At 43.5% G+C, this 19,349-nt stretch overlaps 1 protein-coding gene across 1 annotated transcript in view; it reads left to right on the top strand.

The window, feature by feature from the left end:
* Positions 1 to 19,349, top strand: part of pcxb (pyruvate carboxylase b) — a 219,111-nt gene that overhangs the window by 172,774 nt on the left and 26,988 nt on the right. Inside the window, exons 13-19 of the mRNA XM_058066386.2 lie at positions 3,374 to 3,518; positions 3,606 to 3,695; positions 6,438 to 6,659; positions 15,481 to 15,637; positions 17,781 to 18,021; positions 18,149 to 18,316; positions 18,585 to 18,666. Coding sequence (XP_057922369.2) covers positions 3,374 to 3,518; positions 3,606 to 3,695; positions 6,438 to 6,659; positions 15,481 to 15,637; positions 17,781 to 18,021; positions 18,149 to 18,316; positions 18,585 to 18,666 — 1,105 coding nt within the window. The remainder of the gene's footprint in view (positions 1 to 3,373; positions 3,519 to 3,605; positions 3,696 to 6,437; positions 6,660 to 15,480; positions 15,638 to 17,780; positions 18,022 to 18,148; positions 18,317 to 18,584; positions 18,667 to 19,349) is intronic.

The following is a 19,349-nucleotide window of genomic DNA, read 5'->3' as shown; positions in this document are numbered from 1 at the left end:
TAACTGACAAAAGGTCTCACTACTTTCATGCCGTTGTTCTGTGGAAGAAAAGCTCCACGGTTTCCTGTTTGGAGGCGAAGGACCAGAAAGTATATTAATTACTTTCATTTATATATTATTTGTACCATCTGGGAGGAGCGTGTAGGATGCTTGCTTTTACATGGAACTACATAATTAACATAATTAACAACATCACTAGTCACATGACAGGCTGAATCACAGCATAAAAACCAGTGATAAAAGAATGACACACCATATTTAAAACAGGCATAATTGGTCACTCTGTGTCACATGACCATGTAACATCACGCAAACCTGCTGTGTTATTGTGGAGGAAGGATACTACACGGCGGAGAAAATAAAGCGAGCGAGACAGGATAGGCTGTGGATTTGTTGCCGAGTTACAGAGTGGAGTTTTGATGCAATGAAATGTGACCAAATCGATATTTTGTAGGTTACCTGTTTGTCCTCAGAGACAGCTATCTGCATGAGTAGCATACATTCTCATAATATCACTATGGGATGGCCTATAAATGGAATGGTGGAGTCATATTGTAGTTTTTGCATTTTTTTTTCTTTCTTGTAGTCCACACTGCTTGTTGCCCCAGGCTTGGCATGCTGTCTTCTTCTCTGTCCTAATAATACACCATCGCAAAAAGAAATGCTCTCTATGCTTGCCTGCTTCAAAAGCTGACACATTTTTGTCTCACTTTCCTCTGTTTAGAGCTATAATTTTTTTTTGGGTGCCACCTAATGGGACAATTGCGTCTCATTGTGGCGTGTGTTGGCATGACCACCTTGCATGATTCCATGCCTTAGCACATCCATCGCTGGGCTCCATGGCGCTCTCACAGGCTTGCTAATGACCTGCGTTATTTTTGTATTTTTTTCTATGTATGCTGCATTTAGTGCACCTGCTAATAGCGGGATTGCTGAGTGATGGCGGAAACAATTGTCTCCAATCACCTCAGGTGTGCCAGATAACTAGCCAAGATGCTGTATCTGTCTCATGCTTTCCCATGTGTGCTCAGTGTGTGTGAGGATGATCTATTCCTCCAACGGCTGTAGAGACACGGAGGCGGATGATGTACTCGTGGGTTTAGAGGAGAGGCTTCTTTTTACCCAATACCCAGGGGGTCTTTGGGGACCAAGCTGTCTGAGCGCTCTAAATAAAAGGCAGGCTGGGTCGACTAGCAGCAGGGGTTTGGTTTTTTGTGTGAAGCCACTTAAGACGACTCTGTGGCTTACATGGAAAGACACTTTTGGATAATTCGGACTCATACTATAACTGTTAACTCTGCAGAGCAGACGTTTGCTCATCATTTACAATCCCTATGTGAAACATAAACACATGTATTTCTCTTTTCTGTGCATTGTAGCAAGATAAAACAAGTTAGTATAAGCAAGCTAACAAAGCACGTCATCGTACGAACTTGTACCTGAACTCAAAGATCTAAATGTTGTTTTATATCTACACAAAAGGCTTACCTCTCTCCAGCACTGTTCAGAAATCTGTGTAAATCTGTGATAGCGAGCATTCATAATTCATCCACCTCGCAGATGTGGCACATCAAGATGATTAGAAAGCATGATTATTGCACAGGTGTGCCGCAATAAAAGGCCACTTCAAAGTGTGCAGTTTTATTCTATTGGAGTGGAACCTGGGGTGGAAATGCCGCAGTGGAACACATTCACATACAGTTTATCAGACCAGCGGAATGTTGGTTCACTCCTCTTCAATATGCAAAGTGGCTGGATGTTGACAGCAACTGGAACACATCACATATGATGTCAATACACAAATTCACTTTTACATCTCCAAATACCAGTCCCTACATTTGTCACTAGTCGCTTTTGGGAATATATACTACGTCACCAAGAGGGCTTGGAAAATCACCAGATTTAACGAAGAAATGGCCAAGTTGGCAACACTGGGCTGCATATGAGATGGGAAGGAGAGGGAAGCCGTTCACAGATGGAGAATACATGAAAGAACTGTTAGATCCATAAAAATATCATTCATTCATTCATTCATTTTCTACCGCTTTATCCTCACGAGGGTCGCGGGGGTGCTGGAACCTATCCCAGCTGTCTTTGGGCGGGAGGCAGGGTACACCCTGAACTGGTCGCCAGCCAATCACAGGACACATATAGACAAACAACCATTCACACTCACATTCATACCTATGGACAATTTGGAGTGGCCAATTAACCTAGCATGTTTTTGGAATGTGGGAGGAAACCGGAGTACCCGGAGAAAACCCACGCATGCACGGGGAGAACATGCAAACTCCACACAGAGACAGCCGAGGGTGGACTTGAACCCTGGTCCTCCTAGCTGTGAGGTCTGCGCGCTAACCACTCGACCGCCGTGTTGCCCCATAAAAATATCAATCCAATTAAAAAATAAACAAAAATGATTGAGAAAATTAAAAAATGTGTCAAGTCAAGGATTGGACCAATAAAGATGGAAGAGGATGCTAAAAGTTGCCGACCCTTACCATACATGCCCGTCAGCCGTCTGACCTGTACAGTAAAAACCTGGAATCATCCTTTAAGAGATCATCCTTTAACAACTCCAAAGTGCTACACACCATCGAATGTGATCATGTGCCCCGTCAAGTCAACTTGAGCCCCCAATGAGAACATTGAGCATGAAGATGAGCTTCCCAGGTGGCTGTTTGGTGGACATCACTGCAGTCAGCATGCCTATTACCCTCCCGCTCAACATTTGGGACATCTGTGGCATTGTGCTGTGGGATAAAACGGCACATTTTAGAATGGCTTTTTATTGTGGCCATACAGCGGCACACCTGTGCAACAATCATGTTGTCTAATCAGCGTGTTGATATGCCACACCTGTGAGATGGGTGAGTTATTTCAGTGAAGGAAAAGCAGTCGCTAAGATTAAGACAGATTTTGTGAACAATATTTGACAGGTGCAAAAACAACCTTGGGACTTGAATAGTTGTTGGCAACATTCATTTATTCATTTTTCTATTCATTCACGAGGGTCACGGGGGAGCTGGAGCCTATCCCAGCTGCCTTTGGGCGAGAATCGGGGTACACCCTGGACTGGTGGCCAGCCAATCACAGGGCACATCTAGACAAACAACCATTCACACTCACATTCATACCTATGGACAATTTGGAGTCGCCAATTAACCTAGCATGTTTTTGGAATGTGGGAGGAACCCGGAGAAAACCCACGCATGCACAGGGAGACTCCACACAGAGATGGCCGAGGGTGGAACCGAACCCTAGGTCTCCTAGCTGTGATGTCTGTGCGCTAACCACTCGACCGCCGTGCCGCCCTGTTGGCAACATAAGTGGAAAAATTCAAATGTGTATCTTCCTTTCTCTCCACTTGCAGACCAACATTCCCTTCCTCCAGAATGTTTTCTCCAACCATCAGTTCCTCCACTCCACCGTGGACACGCAGTTCATCGATGAGAACCAGGAACTGTTCAACCTCAAGCCCACCCAGAACCGAGCCCAGAAGCTGCTGCACTATCTGGGTGAGGCCATAGACTATCCGTGTCATGTGCATCATGTGCAGTAGTCCATCATGCTGCATTAAAGCGGTGTGCTGTTTTAATGTGCAGGTCATGTGATGGTCAACGGACCAACCACACCAATCCCCGTGAAGGCCAAACCATCTTCTATAGATCCTGTTATTCCTCCCGTGACTATGGGTACGTATCATCACCTTCTTAACAACGAGTATATATAAAATACATATTTAAATGTATTCAGCAAAGAGGCTAAGTTTCGCCTCCCTTTAAGGCCCAACGTGCTAAAATGGCGAACACTCGTGCAACCTGAGGGCACTTTGTATAAAAGCTCCATCTGAATGACAAATGTGGTGTCCAACAGCAGGATAGCTTTAGGGCGGAAAAGCCTTCCTAAAAGGTTCCGTTTAGCGCTCACAGAGGGAATGTTTGCGGCTCGGGACACTCCGCTGAGCGGTGAGTAAAGCAGCGAGAGGGTGCCAGTTCAATTTGTGACGCCCAAAGTTTCTCAGCAAGTCCTGCAGGACGGACTTAACGACCGAGCCAGGCTCACATTAAGTACATTTAGCCACACAGAAGCTCAGGAGTCAGGCTCTTTGGCCTAAATGGATCGATGAAATAGTTTCCCCCTCTGTATCTGCTGTCTTTTTCAAATGCTGTTTCGATGCTGTGGAAGTAGTCAGCACCATCAATCTTCTCTCCTTATCAGCAAGCTTTCCGTGCAGCAAATATAAATGTATTTTTTATTTTTATTTTTTTTTGTCCCGTCCAGCCATTGGGGCAGATAGTATTGTTGATCTAAATGCCCCTACATGCTAAACAGATTTGCTCTGTGTCAGGAAAGGTGTTGGCTACAACTTCCCTGTACCATGAAATTTTATTTGATGTTTTTGTTATGCGCATTTGGAGCGACCGGACCGGAGCAAGAAGAAACACAGAAAAGAAGAAGAGAAACTGGGGCGGGCAGTAGAGAGAGAGACAAAAACAGCAGCAACAAGACTTCCCATAACAACAACAGTGACAAACAGAACAGTTAAATGTCAATGATGGCTAAGGGTCACAATGGAGATGACATCAGTGAAATGAAACAGTCCGACAATAGTAACAATAAAGACATGAACCGTGATAGTAAACACAATTACAGCCATACAGTTACAGTAATTAAAATCTCACTGCTTGACATCATTTTTACTGTAATAATAGCATACCAATAGCATATAGACATCAGGGATAAGATGGCAGATTGTGTAGAGAAGCACCCAAATATGAATGTATAACAAAATAGTGGGAATAATACGCATCGTGCATAGCTAATGGAATGGAATGGCGTTTTATTTTGTGCGGTTCCCACTCATCTCCTCAACTTGTTTACACACATGAACCCCCAAAATGAACACACCCCAGGTACACACCGAGTGTAAGGATGCACACATACACCGAAAGCCTCCTAATGAGATTTGTAATGTGCATATATCCTTTCTTTCATTCATCTGAGGGATTGAGAGAGAGGAGAGAGGGATTAGGACAGTATTATCACACTCTGCGGCGGCAGAGAGTGGGGGATGAGGAAGGAGAGGAGGATGATGAAAAGAGAACAAGAGAGAGTTTGGTCAGGTGTGCACTTTAATCCTCCCTACACACACAGGCAATCATCGGCCAGGTGGGAAGACGAGGATAGATGAACTGATCAGGCGGTGTAGAAACCGCGTGAGCATGTCCAGATTTCAAAGAATTCCCAGCAGCAATTGCTGTGTGAAGCAGGAACACTCTGACGGCCGCCTGCTGACCTTCGAATGAATGTTTGCACACTCTGCTCTAAAAGAGGACGAAGACATACAATGGCAAAAGACACACACACATTTAATAATATCTAATGTGTTCATTCATTCTACCGCTTATCCTCACGAGGGTCGCGGGGGGTGCTGGAGCCTATCCCAGCTGTCTTCGGGCGAGAGGCGGGGTACACCCTGGACTGGTGGCCAGCCAATCACAGGGCACATATAGACAAACAACCATTCACACTCACATTCATACATTCATTTGGAGTCGCCAATTAACCTAGCATGTTTTTGGAATGTGGGAGGAAACCGGAGTACCCGGAGAAAACCCACGCATGCACGGGGAGAACATGCAAACTCCACACAGAGATGGCCGAGGGTGGAATTGAACCCTGGTCTCCTAGCTGTGAGGTCCACGCGCTAACCACTCAACCACCGTGCCGCGCCTATCTAATGTGTTATTAAAGTATATTCTTGGTGGAGGTAATAAACAGGCAAATTGCATGTTCTTCCATCATTAGACTACAACTAGCATAGTCGTCCTTTTGTTGCACAAACTGAAAGCACACAACACAAATGGATTTATAATGTGTGCTCTGGAGCCATTTCCAAGCTGTAAATGACATTTTATTGCTATTTGTATTATTTATGCATAAGCCCGTGCCATAATGCTCTCCTGCCTTGTAAATACACACCAGTTTGGGTGTGAGCACATAAATCACTGGTCTGATTCATTTTTGATAAGTTTAAAGTGTCATTACTGCTGTGTCTCTTCCACACGGGAGTTCATTTTTATCAAAGAGGTGCTTGACGTAAAAGGTCAAGTGCAAGCACAGCAAAAATTAAAGAAGGAACCAAATGGACTGTGCAAAGAAGAAAGAAAGCGAGGGGTGTGAGATGGAGGACAAGCCTGCAGGCAGATAGAAGCTCATTAACTGGACTAATTGATTGATGAATGTCCACGCCGCAGTTGAGATTGATTGCCGTTCGGCTTCCGATATTTGTAAGCTTGTGCTTGTACTCGTGTTTAATTGCCTGGTAGAGGTCCTTGGTGCTCGCAACATGACTCTAAAATGTGTTGTGGTTGGTCATTGTGATGTATGGTTATACAAAACATAGCATAAAATAGATGTTATTGTATTCCTAGGAGAACCTCCAGTTGGATTCCGGGACGTCCTGCTGCGTGATGGTCCAGAGGGTTTCGCCAAGGCCGTGCGAGCACACCAAGGCCTTCTGCTGATGGACACCACCTTCAGAGATGCCCACCAGTCCCTCCTGGCCACCAGAGTGCGCACACACGACTTGAAGCAAATCTCACCGTTTGTCAGCCACAACTTCAGCAACCTCTTCAGCCTGGAGAACTGGGGAGGTATGGATATTCCTTTAACTCTTTCATGTGACGCAGAAAATGCAGACAATATAATAAGTGGCGTAGGATGATGATGCAGCAACTCTTTCTCAAACCACAGAAAGTTCAGACTTCAAACCACTCCTCTCTTTGCTGTATCATTGGCGACCTGCAGGCATGCAGACGGTAGCTCAAGTTTTTGGATCTTGCAGGGAATGTTCCACATTCTTGGTAGTGACCATCAAAGACCCCAAAGGTCTCCGGTGTTCGCTTTGTCACCATTTCGGAAAGACCATCATAGAGCGTAAGACTTCTTTTGAAGTCTCTTGAGTGCTTCCGAGGTTGCTGGATGGCTTAGGTTCTTGACCATGGCCACCTTGCCAAGGTACTTATTGGTCGAAGAACCATCAGAGAACCGTCTCTGCCATTGACCCGAGTTCTCTATCCACAAATACCTGAACAATTGGCAAGAATTCCTGGTCATTCTTTGGTGCAAAGTTTGGGACTACTGCCTCATGCCAGTATCTCAGACCGAAAAATCGCCAATCGTTGTAGTCTGCACTTTGCCATTCACCTCACCTGATGGTAGGCTCCATCCTTGAATGGAGACAGATCTCTGCTCCATCCTCCCAGGTAGACAAGACAGAGCTGAAGGAGTTTGAGATAGTCTGCCCTTGGTCTATCGTCATCAGCCTCTGTGATTCGCTGAGGGTACAGATGTCTTCTCCAAGAAGTTCCATTTATCTCTGAATCACTTTAAGAGGGAAATGTCGGGACCTGGGGGAGACCCCAAAAAGTTACATAATGTTTTCAGTACTACCCCGTGAATGTGATGTCGGCACACTAGCCAGAGAAGAGGTCTTCCAAGGGACTGTTCAGTTATGATGCAGGCTCCGCTAATCATGCTACTGTTGGACGTCGTCGTATCAAATGAGACCGATGATCTTGTCAGAAATGTGATACGTTTCCAGCCAGCTGCTATTTCTCTCCCGGTCCCATCACTCTCCAAGAAGCTGGTTGGTACAGTTGGTACAGTAAGCACAACAGCGATCCTCTTCTTAGATCCGTGATATGGAAGCACTTTGAATCAGTTTGCCATCTCAGTGGAGAACAAGGGAACGTAGATCACTGAAGACTTTTTTTTCAATGCGCTTTGCTTCAGTTTCTCGGTTCTTTTTCCTCATGCGATGCACTGTGGATGCAGAGCAGGAGATCATGCCCAAGGCTTTTTGTTCTCCGAAGTCGTGGTCAGGCTTAGGGGTCATTTGGTTTGAATGGCAGCCTTTGAAATCCTCATCAGACAAAGATGATCCAGAAGAAACAGAGAATGAATCAGAGGTTTCTTCCAAGGCAACCTTCTTGAAGAACTTTCCACTTCGGCCTCTTGCTTCCTCTTCCTCTTTACCTTCATTTCTTCAGCCTTCTTGGAGTATATTAATACTCGCCATTGAACAGGACTGTCTGTCCTCTCTCTGCGGTTCCAGAAAGGCAAAATCTTCTTCTGACATTGGTCTCACCAATGGTCTCTCCCAGTTGTTCATCTGGTCCAGCTGGTCTGTCATATCTTGTCCAGTTTATTTTGGGTAGGTGGAAGAAGTTTGCATCACCACAGAGTTTGTTAGCGCTAACAATCTTTACAAACAGGTATAAAAGTGAACACAAAAGTTGGTAAGAATGCTGAAAACTACCTTGGCCACCAAAGGGTTAAAAACATAGCAACCTGAATCTCCATTTTTCATGTGATACAAATATTCTGCAAAAAACAAACTGTATGTAATGGAGTGTTAAAATATGCTTGTGTTTTCTCCAGAGAGTTGCATTTTTTTTTTTTTTAACTAGACCGCCATTATTTGTCATTATTATTTCAATACTTAAAAAGGCAGACGTTCCCTCTTGACGACTTGCTTTTTGCAGCATTTACATAATGTATGCGTGTGTTTTTATGCTTGATTTGTATATTTGGTCACAAATGTCTCTACAAAGACGTCATATTTTTCGCGATATGACACAAATGGCTCTTCAATTTTAAATGACGCCATGAAAACAACCTCTAAGAGTTTAACAAGCCATCTGTTAGCATTCTACTCAACCCTTTGTAACACTTGTTGTATTTTACTGCAGGAAGCTTTTTATGGATTTGTTGGGAGGGAAAAAAAAGGCCCCAAAAATGGAAAGCAGGTCATTGTCATTCTTGCAACGCCAGTAACTGTGTTTGAAATCTGAAAAGATGATGAGATGTAGAAAAATGGCGTGAGGTGCTTTGGGCTGATGAGACGGAGGCTTGTATAGCCATATGTTTATAGATTATATACAGTGCATTCATGTCAGTCAATGGCGAGGTGAACGTGTGACTAATGGCCATTGTTATCCTGTGACATGTTGTCTTGCCTTGCCAAGGTCTGAGATAGAGAATATTGCTATCACATGTTTCAGCTGCTTTGAGGCAAAATGAATCATTGAGCAGATTAAGCCGTGAAAGCCCTTTGAGGATTAGTCCCTTCCTGATATAGCATTCCTCACCAAGCAGTAGAGGATACAGTACATTTCAATTGGGTCACATAACGTATGTCGATGCTTCAGCATGGCGGTCTACAACTTTTATCAGTGCAGCTCAAAGCCTGGCCACATTCAAATATCATCCTTTCCTACGTACTATTATCACTTACAGTGTGTGCTATGAGAAACTGAGGACATTTAGAGAAATGGATCTCACTCAACCTGATAAAGAGGCCATTCTAGCTAATCACAATCCTGAAAAAAGTAGAATAAAACAGCATGTCACGGTGGCAGTACGTGAATCCACAACTTTTATCAGTGCAGCTCGAAGCCTGGCCACATTCAAATATCATCCTTTCATACGTACTATTATCATTTACAGTGTGTGCCATGAGAATCTGAGGACATTTAGAGAAATGGATCTCATTCAACCTAATAAAGAGGCCATTCTAGCTAATCACAATCCTGAAAAAAAGTAGAATAAAATAGCATGTCACGATGGCAGTACCCAATCATTTTACAAGGGCGTCAGAAGGGGTATGGTTTAGACCAGTGGTTCTCAACTGGTGGGTCGGGACCCAAAAGTGGGTGGTGGGGCCATTTTCAGTGGGTTGCACATCTTTGCCTGGAGAATATATTCATTCATTCATTCATTTTCTACCGCTTTTTCCTCACGAAGTTCGCGGGGGTGCTGGAGCCTATCCCAGCTGTCTTTGGGCGAGAGGCGGGGTACACCCCGGACTGGTTGCCAGCCAATCACAGGGCACATATAGACAAACAACCATTCACACTCACATTCATACCTATGGACAATTTGGAGTCACCAATTAACCTAGCATGTTTTTGGGTTGTGGGAGGAAACCGGAGTACCCGGAGAAAACCCACACATGTTTAAAGTACAGTAGATATATTCTACCAATCTTAGAATAATAATGTGGGTTTTCGTGACAAATTTCAGGGAACGCCGCTCACTCGTCTTGGCAGTCCCTGCATAGATCTGTCAGTGTCAATCACTGCCAGTCAAGCAACCTACCTGTTGAGGTCCATTCTTTTGTGTTTTTGTGTTATGTCACATGCTCAATGAACTGCTTTGTCAACAAACCAAGACAGCTCTGGCTTCCTAAAGCCGACACTGCTTATTCTGTACATGTTGAAAACAGTGTGTACTCTTGAAATAATAATAATGTGTTAGTAATTATGGTTACTTCCTTGTAATGAGCTTTAATAAGCAGTAATTCAAGTTCGACTCTAATTGCTTATTTGCATTGATAAGCTTCTTAAGGATTTATTCAAGAATGGATTTACTTATCAAATCAACATTAATGGGATATTTATTGACTATAATACTCAGGTAATTATAGTAATGCCTTATAAAGGCTTATAAATCCTTCCTTCTCTTTGGGTTTTTCCGTTCAGGGGTCGCCACAGCAAACCAATCTCCTCCATCCAACCCTGTCTTCTGCATCTTCACACCAATTACCCTCATGTCCTCCTTCACTACATCCATAAACCTCCTCTTTGGTCTTCCTCTATGCCTCCTACGTGCCAGCTCTAAACGCAGCATCCTTCTACCAATATATTCACTATCTCTCCTCTGGACATGTCCCAACCATCTCTCTGACTTTATCTCCAAGGTCTGTAACGTGTAATGTCCCTCTGATGTACTCCTTCCTGATCCTATCCATCCTGGTCACTCCCAATGTGAACCTCAGTATCCTCATCTTTGCTCCTTCCAGTTCTGATTCCTGTCTTTTCCTCAGTGGCACTGTCTCTAGACCAAACAACATGGCTGGTCTCACCACAGTTTTGTATACATTTCCTTTTCATTTTAGCTGAAGTTCTTCTATCACACATCACGCCTGACACTTTTCTCCACCCGTTCCATCCTGCCTACACACGCTTCTTCACCTCCTTTTCACAATCTCCATTGTTCTGAACTGTTGAACACAAGTACTTAAAATTCTCCACCTTCTGTATCTCTTCTCCCTGTAACCTCACTCTTCCACTTGGGTCCCTGTCATTCACACACATATACTCCATCTTGCTGTGGCTAATCTTCATTCCTCTCCTTTCCAGGGCAAACCTCCACTCTTTTAGCACCTCCTGCTTTTATGTACTCTACCTATTAACAGCTAACAATGCTGCTCTACAGCCACTGATTCTAAAGTAGGAACAGTGTTTTATTACGTTGCACTTATTTACAGTTTAAAATGCTGTGGGAAAAGTACAGTATCAGTACAGTAGAAATTATATCTAACCCTAATTTCTAATGTAACTTGAATTACTACTTATTAAGGTTTATTACAAGGACCTTAATATTAAATGTAATCTTAATGACTCATCACAACACAATATCATTGACTGTTATTATTGTGTTGTGGTTGTCGCCATGCTGTGCATCCATTGCTGTGTTAGGATGAGTCTGATAGCCGGAGAACAATCTTGGCCTGACATCACAGCTAAGATGGCGGCAGTTCGGAAAACTCCCTGGGGGGGCGTTTGATCATTACAGCTTCATTCCCACCATATTTATCCTTGGTTACTGGCGGGTGGCAAGATTACAAAAAGGTTTTATTCAGTGAATACTTTTATCAAGGATATTTTTGGTGTCATGAGCCCTTTCATGGTGATGTTACTGTCTGACATGTTGTTTCCTGCTGCACCCTACAGAGGTGAGGAACATGCAGCACTTGTGGGATTTCATAATGCCTACCCCAACATGTGCCCACAGAATTGGAAGCATAAAATAAGATGTTTTTCTAAGGGAGTGGTGTCCAAAGTGCGGCCCGATGGGGCTATTTTCAGCCCTCAGATTTTAATAAATGTTCCCTAGCATATTGTGAAAATAAAAATAATGTATTATTAACGAGATACAGTGGAACCTCGGTTTTCTGTGAAGTCTACACAGAGAATTACCATAGCTTAGTTAGTCTCTGTTTTAGCTTCAAGAGTTGTTTTATTGTCCTGGCAGCTTAACAATTAACCTGCTAGCTGTTGTTTTCTTGTTACCATCTTTTTGGGTGCCTGGATGATTATTTCTGTCCTGCTGCCGGTGATTCAACATTTGGATTGTCAAGTGTCTGGGTTGGATTTGGTGCTGGAGACCGTTTTTGCACGTCTGCCAACTCGACCCACGACACAATACCGGCTGATTAGCCAACACGAGCAGAAGGCCAACTCCAGTGGTGCCGGCATTATGTTCAAGTACTCCATCTCTCTGCTTCTGGATCTCACTTGGTGGTTCTCTCCACCTTGTGTGCCACTCATAAGACAGCTGGGACTTCTACGTCGACCCCGGCATTAGGCCTATTTTAGGGGGGCTTCAGTCCCTCTAAAATGTTCTTAAGCCTCCTAAATATTTTTGATATTTTTTTATAGATTTTTTACATTTTTTGTATTGATTTTTTACATTTTTTGTATTGATTTTAAATTTTTTACCAAAAAAGTCTCTGACAGATTTCATATACAGTGAAGAAAATAAGTATTTGAACACCCTGCTATTTTGCTATTTCTCCCACTTAGAAATCATGGAGGGGTCTGAAATTTTCATCGTAGGTGCATGTCCACTGTGAGAGAGATAAACTAAAAAGAAAAATCCAGAAATCACAATGCATGATTTTTTAACAATTTATTTGTGTGATACAGCTGCTAATAAGTATTTGAACACCTGAGAAAATGAATGTTAATATTTGGTACAGTAGCCTTTGTTTGCTATTACAGAGGTCAAACGTTTCCTGTAGTTTTTCACCAGGTTTGCACACACTGCAGGAGGGATCTTGGCCCACTCCTCCACACAGATCTTCTCTAGATCAGTCAGGTTTCTGGGCTGTCGCTGAGAAACACGGAGTTTGAGCTCCCTCCAAAGATTTTCGATTGGGTTCAGGTCTGGAGACTGGCTGGGCCATGCTAGAACCTTGATATGCTTCTTACGGAGCCACTCCTTGGTTTTCCTGGCTGTGTGCTTCGGGTCGTTGTCGTGTTGGAAGACCCAGCCACGACCCATCTTCAATGCTCTGACAGAGGGAAGGAGGTTGTTCCCCAAAATCTCACAATACACGGCCCCAGTCATCCTCTCTTTAATGCAGTGCACTCGTCCTGTCCCATGTGCAGAAAAACACCCCCAAAGCATGATGCTACCACCCCCATGCTTCACAGTAGGGATGGTGTTCTTCGGATTGTACTCTTCATTCTTCTTCCTCCAAACACGCTTATTGGAATTATGACCAAAAAGTTCTATTTTGGTCTCATCTGACCATAAAACTTTCTCCCATGACTCCTCTGTATCATCCAAATGGTCATATGCAAACTTAAGACGGGCCTTGACATGTGCTGGTTTAAGCAGGGGAACCTTTCGTGCCATGCATGATTTCACATCATGACGTCTTAGTGTATTACCTACAGTAACCTTGGAAACGGTGGTCCCAGCTCTTTTCAGGTCATTGACCAAGTCCTGTCGTGTAGTTCTGGGCTGATTCCTCACCTTTCTTAGAATCATTGAGACCCCACGAGGTGATATCTTGCATGGGGCTCCACTCCGATTGAGATTGACCGTCATGTTTAGCTTCTTCCATTTTCTAATGATAGCTCCAACAGTGGACCTTTTTTCACCAAGCTGCTTGGTAATTGCTCCGTAGCCCTTTCCAGCCTTGTGGAGGTGTACAATTTTGTCTCTGGTGTCTTTGGACAGCTCTTTGGTCTTCGCCATGTTACAAGTTAAAGTCTTACTGATTGTATGGGGTGGACAGGTGTCTTTATGCAGCTAACGACCTCAAACAGGTGCATCTGATTCAGGATGATACATGGAGTGCAGGTGGACTTCTAATGGGCAGACTAACAGGTCTTTCAGGGTCAGAATTCTAGATGATACACAGGTGTTCAAATACTTATTTGCAGCTGTATCACACAAATAAATTGTTAAAAAATCATGCATTGTGATTTCTGGATTTTTCTTTTTAGTTTATCTCTCTCACAGTGGACATGCACCTACGATGAAAATTTCAGACCCCTCCATGATTTCTAAGTGGGAGAAATAGCAAAATAGCAGGGTGTTCAAATACTTATTTTCTTCACTGTAATAGGGCAAAAGCAGGCTAATAAGCAAGCCAATAAGCAGGTTAATACTAGCCTACTATTACTAGTAGTCGTAGTAGTAATAATCAGAAGAATAATAACGATGATAGTAATAATAATAGGCTAATTAATTATATAATAATGATTATTATATAATTGATCACTTTCCACTGGACAATAGTTGCAGAGCTTGTGTGTATTTGTGTAAATGTAATGGTGGCCTAAAACAATTGAGTATCTCTACTAAATCTGTCTAAAAGTGGGAAAGTTATATCCCGGTTCTTGTTCGTTATTTGTTTTTTGGATTTTTTTATTTTTTTTTGAATGTCTACTACATTCATTCATAACCTGTGCATCTCTGGGGGGCTAAGCCCCCCCTGTCCTCAAAACCTAGTGACGCCCCTGGGCCCTGGTATTTTCCTACAGTACATTAGATTGATGCTAGCATCTTTAATTTGCATAATCAAAGTAAACACAACATATATTGTATGTATTGTGGGTTTTCTAGTGTATAATCAAATGTTTTTGAGATTTAAATAGTGAGTGGGTAAATGCAAATGTGCTTTAGTCACATTGAATGGCAGCAGAAACAGAATGTTTGTGAAAACAGTCCAGAATGGGTTTTTTTAATGACTCACATTCTTCGGCACACGAGTGTTCATCATTTCGTGGTATCCTCTTCATAACTCATCTGCCTTATTTGCACGTCTTTTTCTTCACTGCGGCGCCGAACGGCCAGACTATTTCCAGGACCGGCCTCCAGTCCTCATTCCCATGATCCAATTAAGCCAAGTGAAGTCTGCAGTCAAAGATGAACTCCCTGCCTCAGCACCGTCAGCTATCGAAGCCGTAGTAGTAGCTGACATCAGCCCAAATCCAAGTTAGGCAGCCGAGTAAACAATTGATAAAGAGGATGCTTCTTCCAGGGCATTCCTGTTCTTCCCAGAGCAGGGTCTCATATTGGCTCCATTTCCAAATGCACGCTGCAAATGAAATTTAATGGTGACAGTCTTGGATCAGCACTAAACCACTGGAGGCTTTAATATTGCTGATATGATAAATGGCTATGAGAGTCGCTAATCCACGAAGGGAAATGAGAGATTGCTATCTACTTTTTTAAAAATTCCTTCTCTACTCCGTCTCTTCCGCGAGCGCATTTCTTATAAATGGCATTTAAATGAAAGTGCTGGAATGAAAAATGAATGAATGAGTAAATAACCCATGTCGATGTGACTTGTAGATGACATTGGACATTATCGTGTGTTTTTGTTTGTAGGTGCCACTTTCGACGTGGCCATGAGGTTCCTGTCCGAGTGTCCGTGGAAGAGACTCCAGGAGCTGAGGGCTCTGATCCCAAACGTTCCGTTCCAGATGTTACTGAGAGGAGCCAACGCCGTGGGCTACACCAACTACCCGGACAATGCCGTCTTTAAGTGAGTCGCTTGACAGCACACAGCAAGCACATGACCTGGAGACCATGTGATGGGAGGCATACATTGAATATGGCAGTATCAGGTTAATGTGAATAACGGCGCATGTCGTCGAAATTATTGTGTGAGTGTGCATGGTGTGTTGCATTAAGACATGCCCTTGTCCAACGTAATAGGTGCCATATTTCAAATATAACAATGTAATATTAAGGAGTGAGACAGGAGGACACAAATGTAACACTAGCACAGCTATGTGTGCTACAGTCACATTTTTACAGCAACAATTTAGCTAGTTTAGACTGGTTCCTCAAAGGAGACCTATTATGATTTTTTCTACTTTTCTGACCTATAAATGTAGTTAGAATGTTGTATTCTCATGTTTAACCATGACAAAGTTTCAGCAAGTGAGTCCTGAAAGAAGTTTGGGATGGCTCAAAACGCTCGGTTTCAGAGGGCGTTGCAAAATTGTTCCTTTGTGATGTCACAGAGGAGCAGGTTTCGATATGCTCACGTTGCTAGCAGTGGCTTGGGAGGGGAAGACGCCACCATCAGGCACAAGTGGTTGGAGTTCCTGATTCCCTACCAGCAAAGGAATACATTTTAATCTGTCAACCACATTTCACACTGGACTGTTTTGTGAACATGGTTCACTATGAAGCTGGATTAGCTGACAAACTTGCTGAAGCCTGATGCCTTTCTAGCGTTACTTAGTTGTGTGGAAGAGTCAGAAGAGCAAATTGAGTAACAATTTCAGCGGAGTGGGCGCGCCTGGAGGCGAGTGGAATACATTAAAACAGACCGTTGTCATGGGAATCACGAAATACAGTTGAATAGGAGCAGATTCTGGAAGATCTAGAAAGCTTTCAATACAAAGGGCTGGAAAATGAGCATAATACGTCAAAATCTGTAAACAACTGTTGGTTAGTTGGCATATGGATGTTGGGATATGTGGAGAAACCTTTTTTTTGTAATTGTATAATATCATTACACTAATGGCAGCACCTACAAAAACAGCTCTTGTATTATTGGAGATGTACCTACCTAACAAACTGGCTGTGAGCGGACATGAAACAGGAAGTAGAGAGGAAGTTGGTATGATGTTGCACACACACTCACTCCAACCACATGACACATTTAGAGCAGTGTAACGCCATAAATAATAAATGGGACGCATGCTTGAAGCACTTTTGCAAATAGATTGATTCGTCACCTCCATGATGTCGATGACTCATGCTTCCCCACACACACACAATCACAGTCACAAAGGTGTGCAGATAAATTAGTTGTGGCTTCATGACTAATGCAGCAGCCCACTGACTCACACACACACACACACACACACACACACACACCGTCCCCTGTGATGTTTTTGTGGCTGCTCCTCCCTTTCCAATAAGATTATTTATCCTCGCTCTTATAGCTCATTTTTATGCTTCCATTCATCTCTCTCTCTCTCTCTTTATGCTGCCATTGAAAATGTGCACAATTACGATTAATGTCTTTGATCCATTTGCCTCCGTCCTCTTCATGCTGTCACTCTCTCCGCGTTTTGTTTTTTTTTTTAGTGCTCCGAGTGAAATGGCCCAGAGCGCCTTCACGGAGGCGATGGAATCAAAGTGTAATTTCATCGCGTCTAATTGATTTAAAGTGTGTTTCACTGGCTCACGGTGCTAGCTCACTTTGCTAACGAGGGTCTTCCCGTCCCTTCAAAAGGAGAGGGAATTTTTGAACACCAACTTTGTGCTGCTGCTACACATGAACAGTAATCCCCACAGCTCCCACTGCAAAATTGCCCTGCCAGGCAGCAGCCTCCAAAACGACGCTGGACGCACTGCCTGATAATCCTCTTGTGGCTCGGCGTTAAGTGTGTGTTTGTTTCGCAAAACAATGGCCATGGCTGTACAAATGTTGCCAGTTACACAGCAAACCTGATTAGGGTAGCCAGGTACTATCATCATGGCACGGATTTCCCAGTCAGCCTTTTTATGGACGGATTTGAACAGCTTATCCCAACTTGCATGTGCGCTGTTATCTGTAAATAACCACCACTAATTCGTAGTCGAGCGACAGATCTTTATGTTGTGTTGCTGTAAATCCACACAGCTTCAATGTGTGTGTGTGTGTGTGCTTCATCAACTCTTGTCAGGTTCTGTGAGGTAGCCAAAGAGAATGGCATGGACATCTTCCGCGTGTTTGATTCCCTTAACTACCTGCCCAACATGCTGCTGGGCATGGAGGCCGCCGGATCAGCAGGGGGCGTCGTGGAGGCTGCTATCTCCTACACGGGCGACGTGTCAGACCCGATGAGGCAGAAGTACTCGCTGGGTTACTATCTGGAGCTGGCAGAGGAGCTGGTCAAAGCTGGAACTCATATCCTTTGTATCAAGGTGAGGGAATTGGACATAAGGTTGGTCTAAATGAGATCAGAGCTGGAAACTAAGACTCTAAATTAAACCTCAAGAGTTGTTGCATATGATAATAATAATAATAATATAATCAATATAATTATTCCAGGACATGGCCGGCCTGCTCAAGCCCGAGGCCAGCAAGCTCCTGGTGGGGGCTCTGAGGGACCGCTTCCCGGAGGTACCCATCCATGTGCACACGCACGACACAGCCGGTGCCGGCGTGGCTGCCATGCTGGCGTGCGCTGAGGCAGGGGCGGATGTGGTGGATGTGGCGGTGAGTTCTCGGCTGTGTTTCCATTCACACAGCGACAGACTTACACCAACAAAGCGCTAAAGCTAACAACCTCCCAGCATGTACGCCGGTACATAAAACCCATTTCAATTAGAGGAGCGTCATATTGCTGTCAAAGTTGTGGGGGGGGGGGGGGGGCACGATCACGATGCCTGTACTCGTCACATCCATGCTAATGAGCCAAACCGTTTGTGTGTTGAAAAGGAACTACCTCAAGCTATGTTATTGTTATTGTTACCCCCACCCCCAGGTTGACTCGATGGCCGGCATGACGTCCCAGCCTAGCATGGGAGCAATGGTCGCCTGCACCAAGGGCACCAAGTTGGACTCTGGTAAGCATATTCCTACACCTCAACATCATCACGAGCCACAACATGGATGATATATAATATATATATATAAGATATGTACAGAAGTGAATGTGTGTTGTTACTGATGAGATAGAACATACGTCGGCCAGCTGTGGTTTGTGTTTTGAGGGTCTTCTGCTTCAAATATCAACCAATCAATAAATGACAACCCATTCCTTATTAAAGAAGCAGACACAGCGGTGCATTCAACATCGCCAATTATGAGAGGATGGAAAAGAGAGGGAGGTGGAACGAAACAATGAGTCTTGTGATCAATAAGAAAGGCTGCTTAAAAATGTTCTTTAGCTTCCTTAAAGGATTTAAGGCGACTGTTTATACGTACATGTAACAGCATAACCCCCCCAAACCAGGTGTAAAACTTGTTCTCATCGAGGGCCACTTGTAAGTGAACACATATGCACAACGATGAGCCAATTCAAGAAACAATACAAGCAGTTGATGTTTGCTAAATACAAGGATGAAGAGTCTTGAACCAGTCATGATGTGCTATACATATCACTATATAGACACTTACTATGGTACCCATTATGTCATTGTATGGTCATATCACTTTGTACTTTGGTACGTGATAAAATTAAAATTTAAAAAATGTAAATAAAAAAAATACATCAAATCAAATCAACTTTATTTGTATAGCACTTTTC

Source organism: Doryrhamphus excisus, linkage group LG2, assembly GCF_037039965.1.
Source record: "Doryrhamphus excisus strain RoL-2023G ecotype Guam linkage group LG2, RoL_Dexc_Guam_v1.1, whole genome shotgun sequence".
NCBI lineage: Eukaryota > Metazoa > Chordata > Actinopteri > Syngnathiformes > Syngnathidae > Doryrhamphus > Doryrhamphus excisus.
This window is presented reverse-complemented; position numbering and strand designations above follow the sequence as displayed.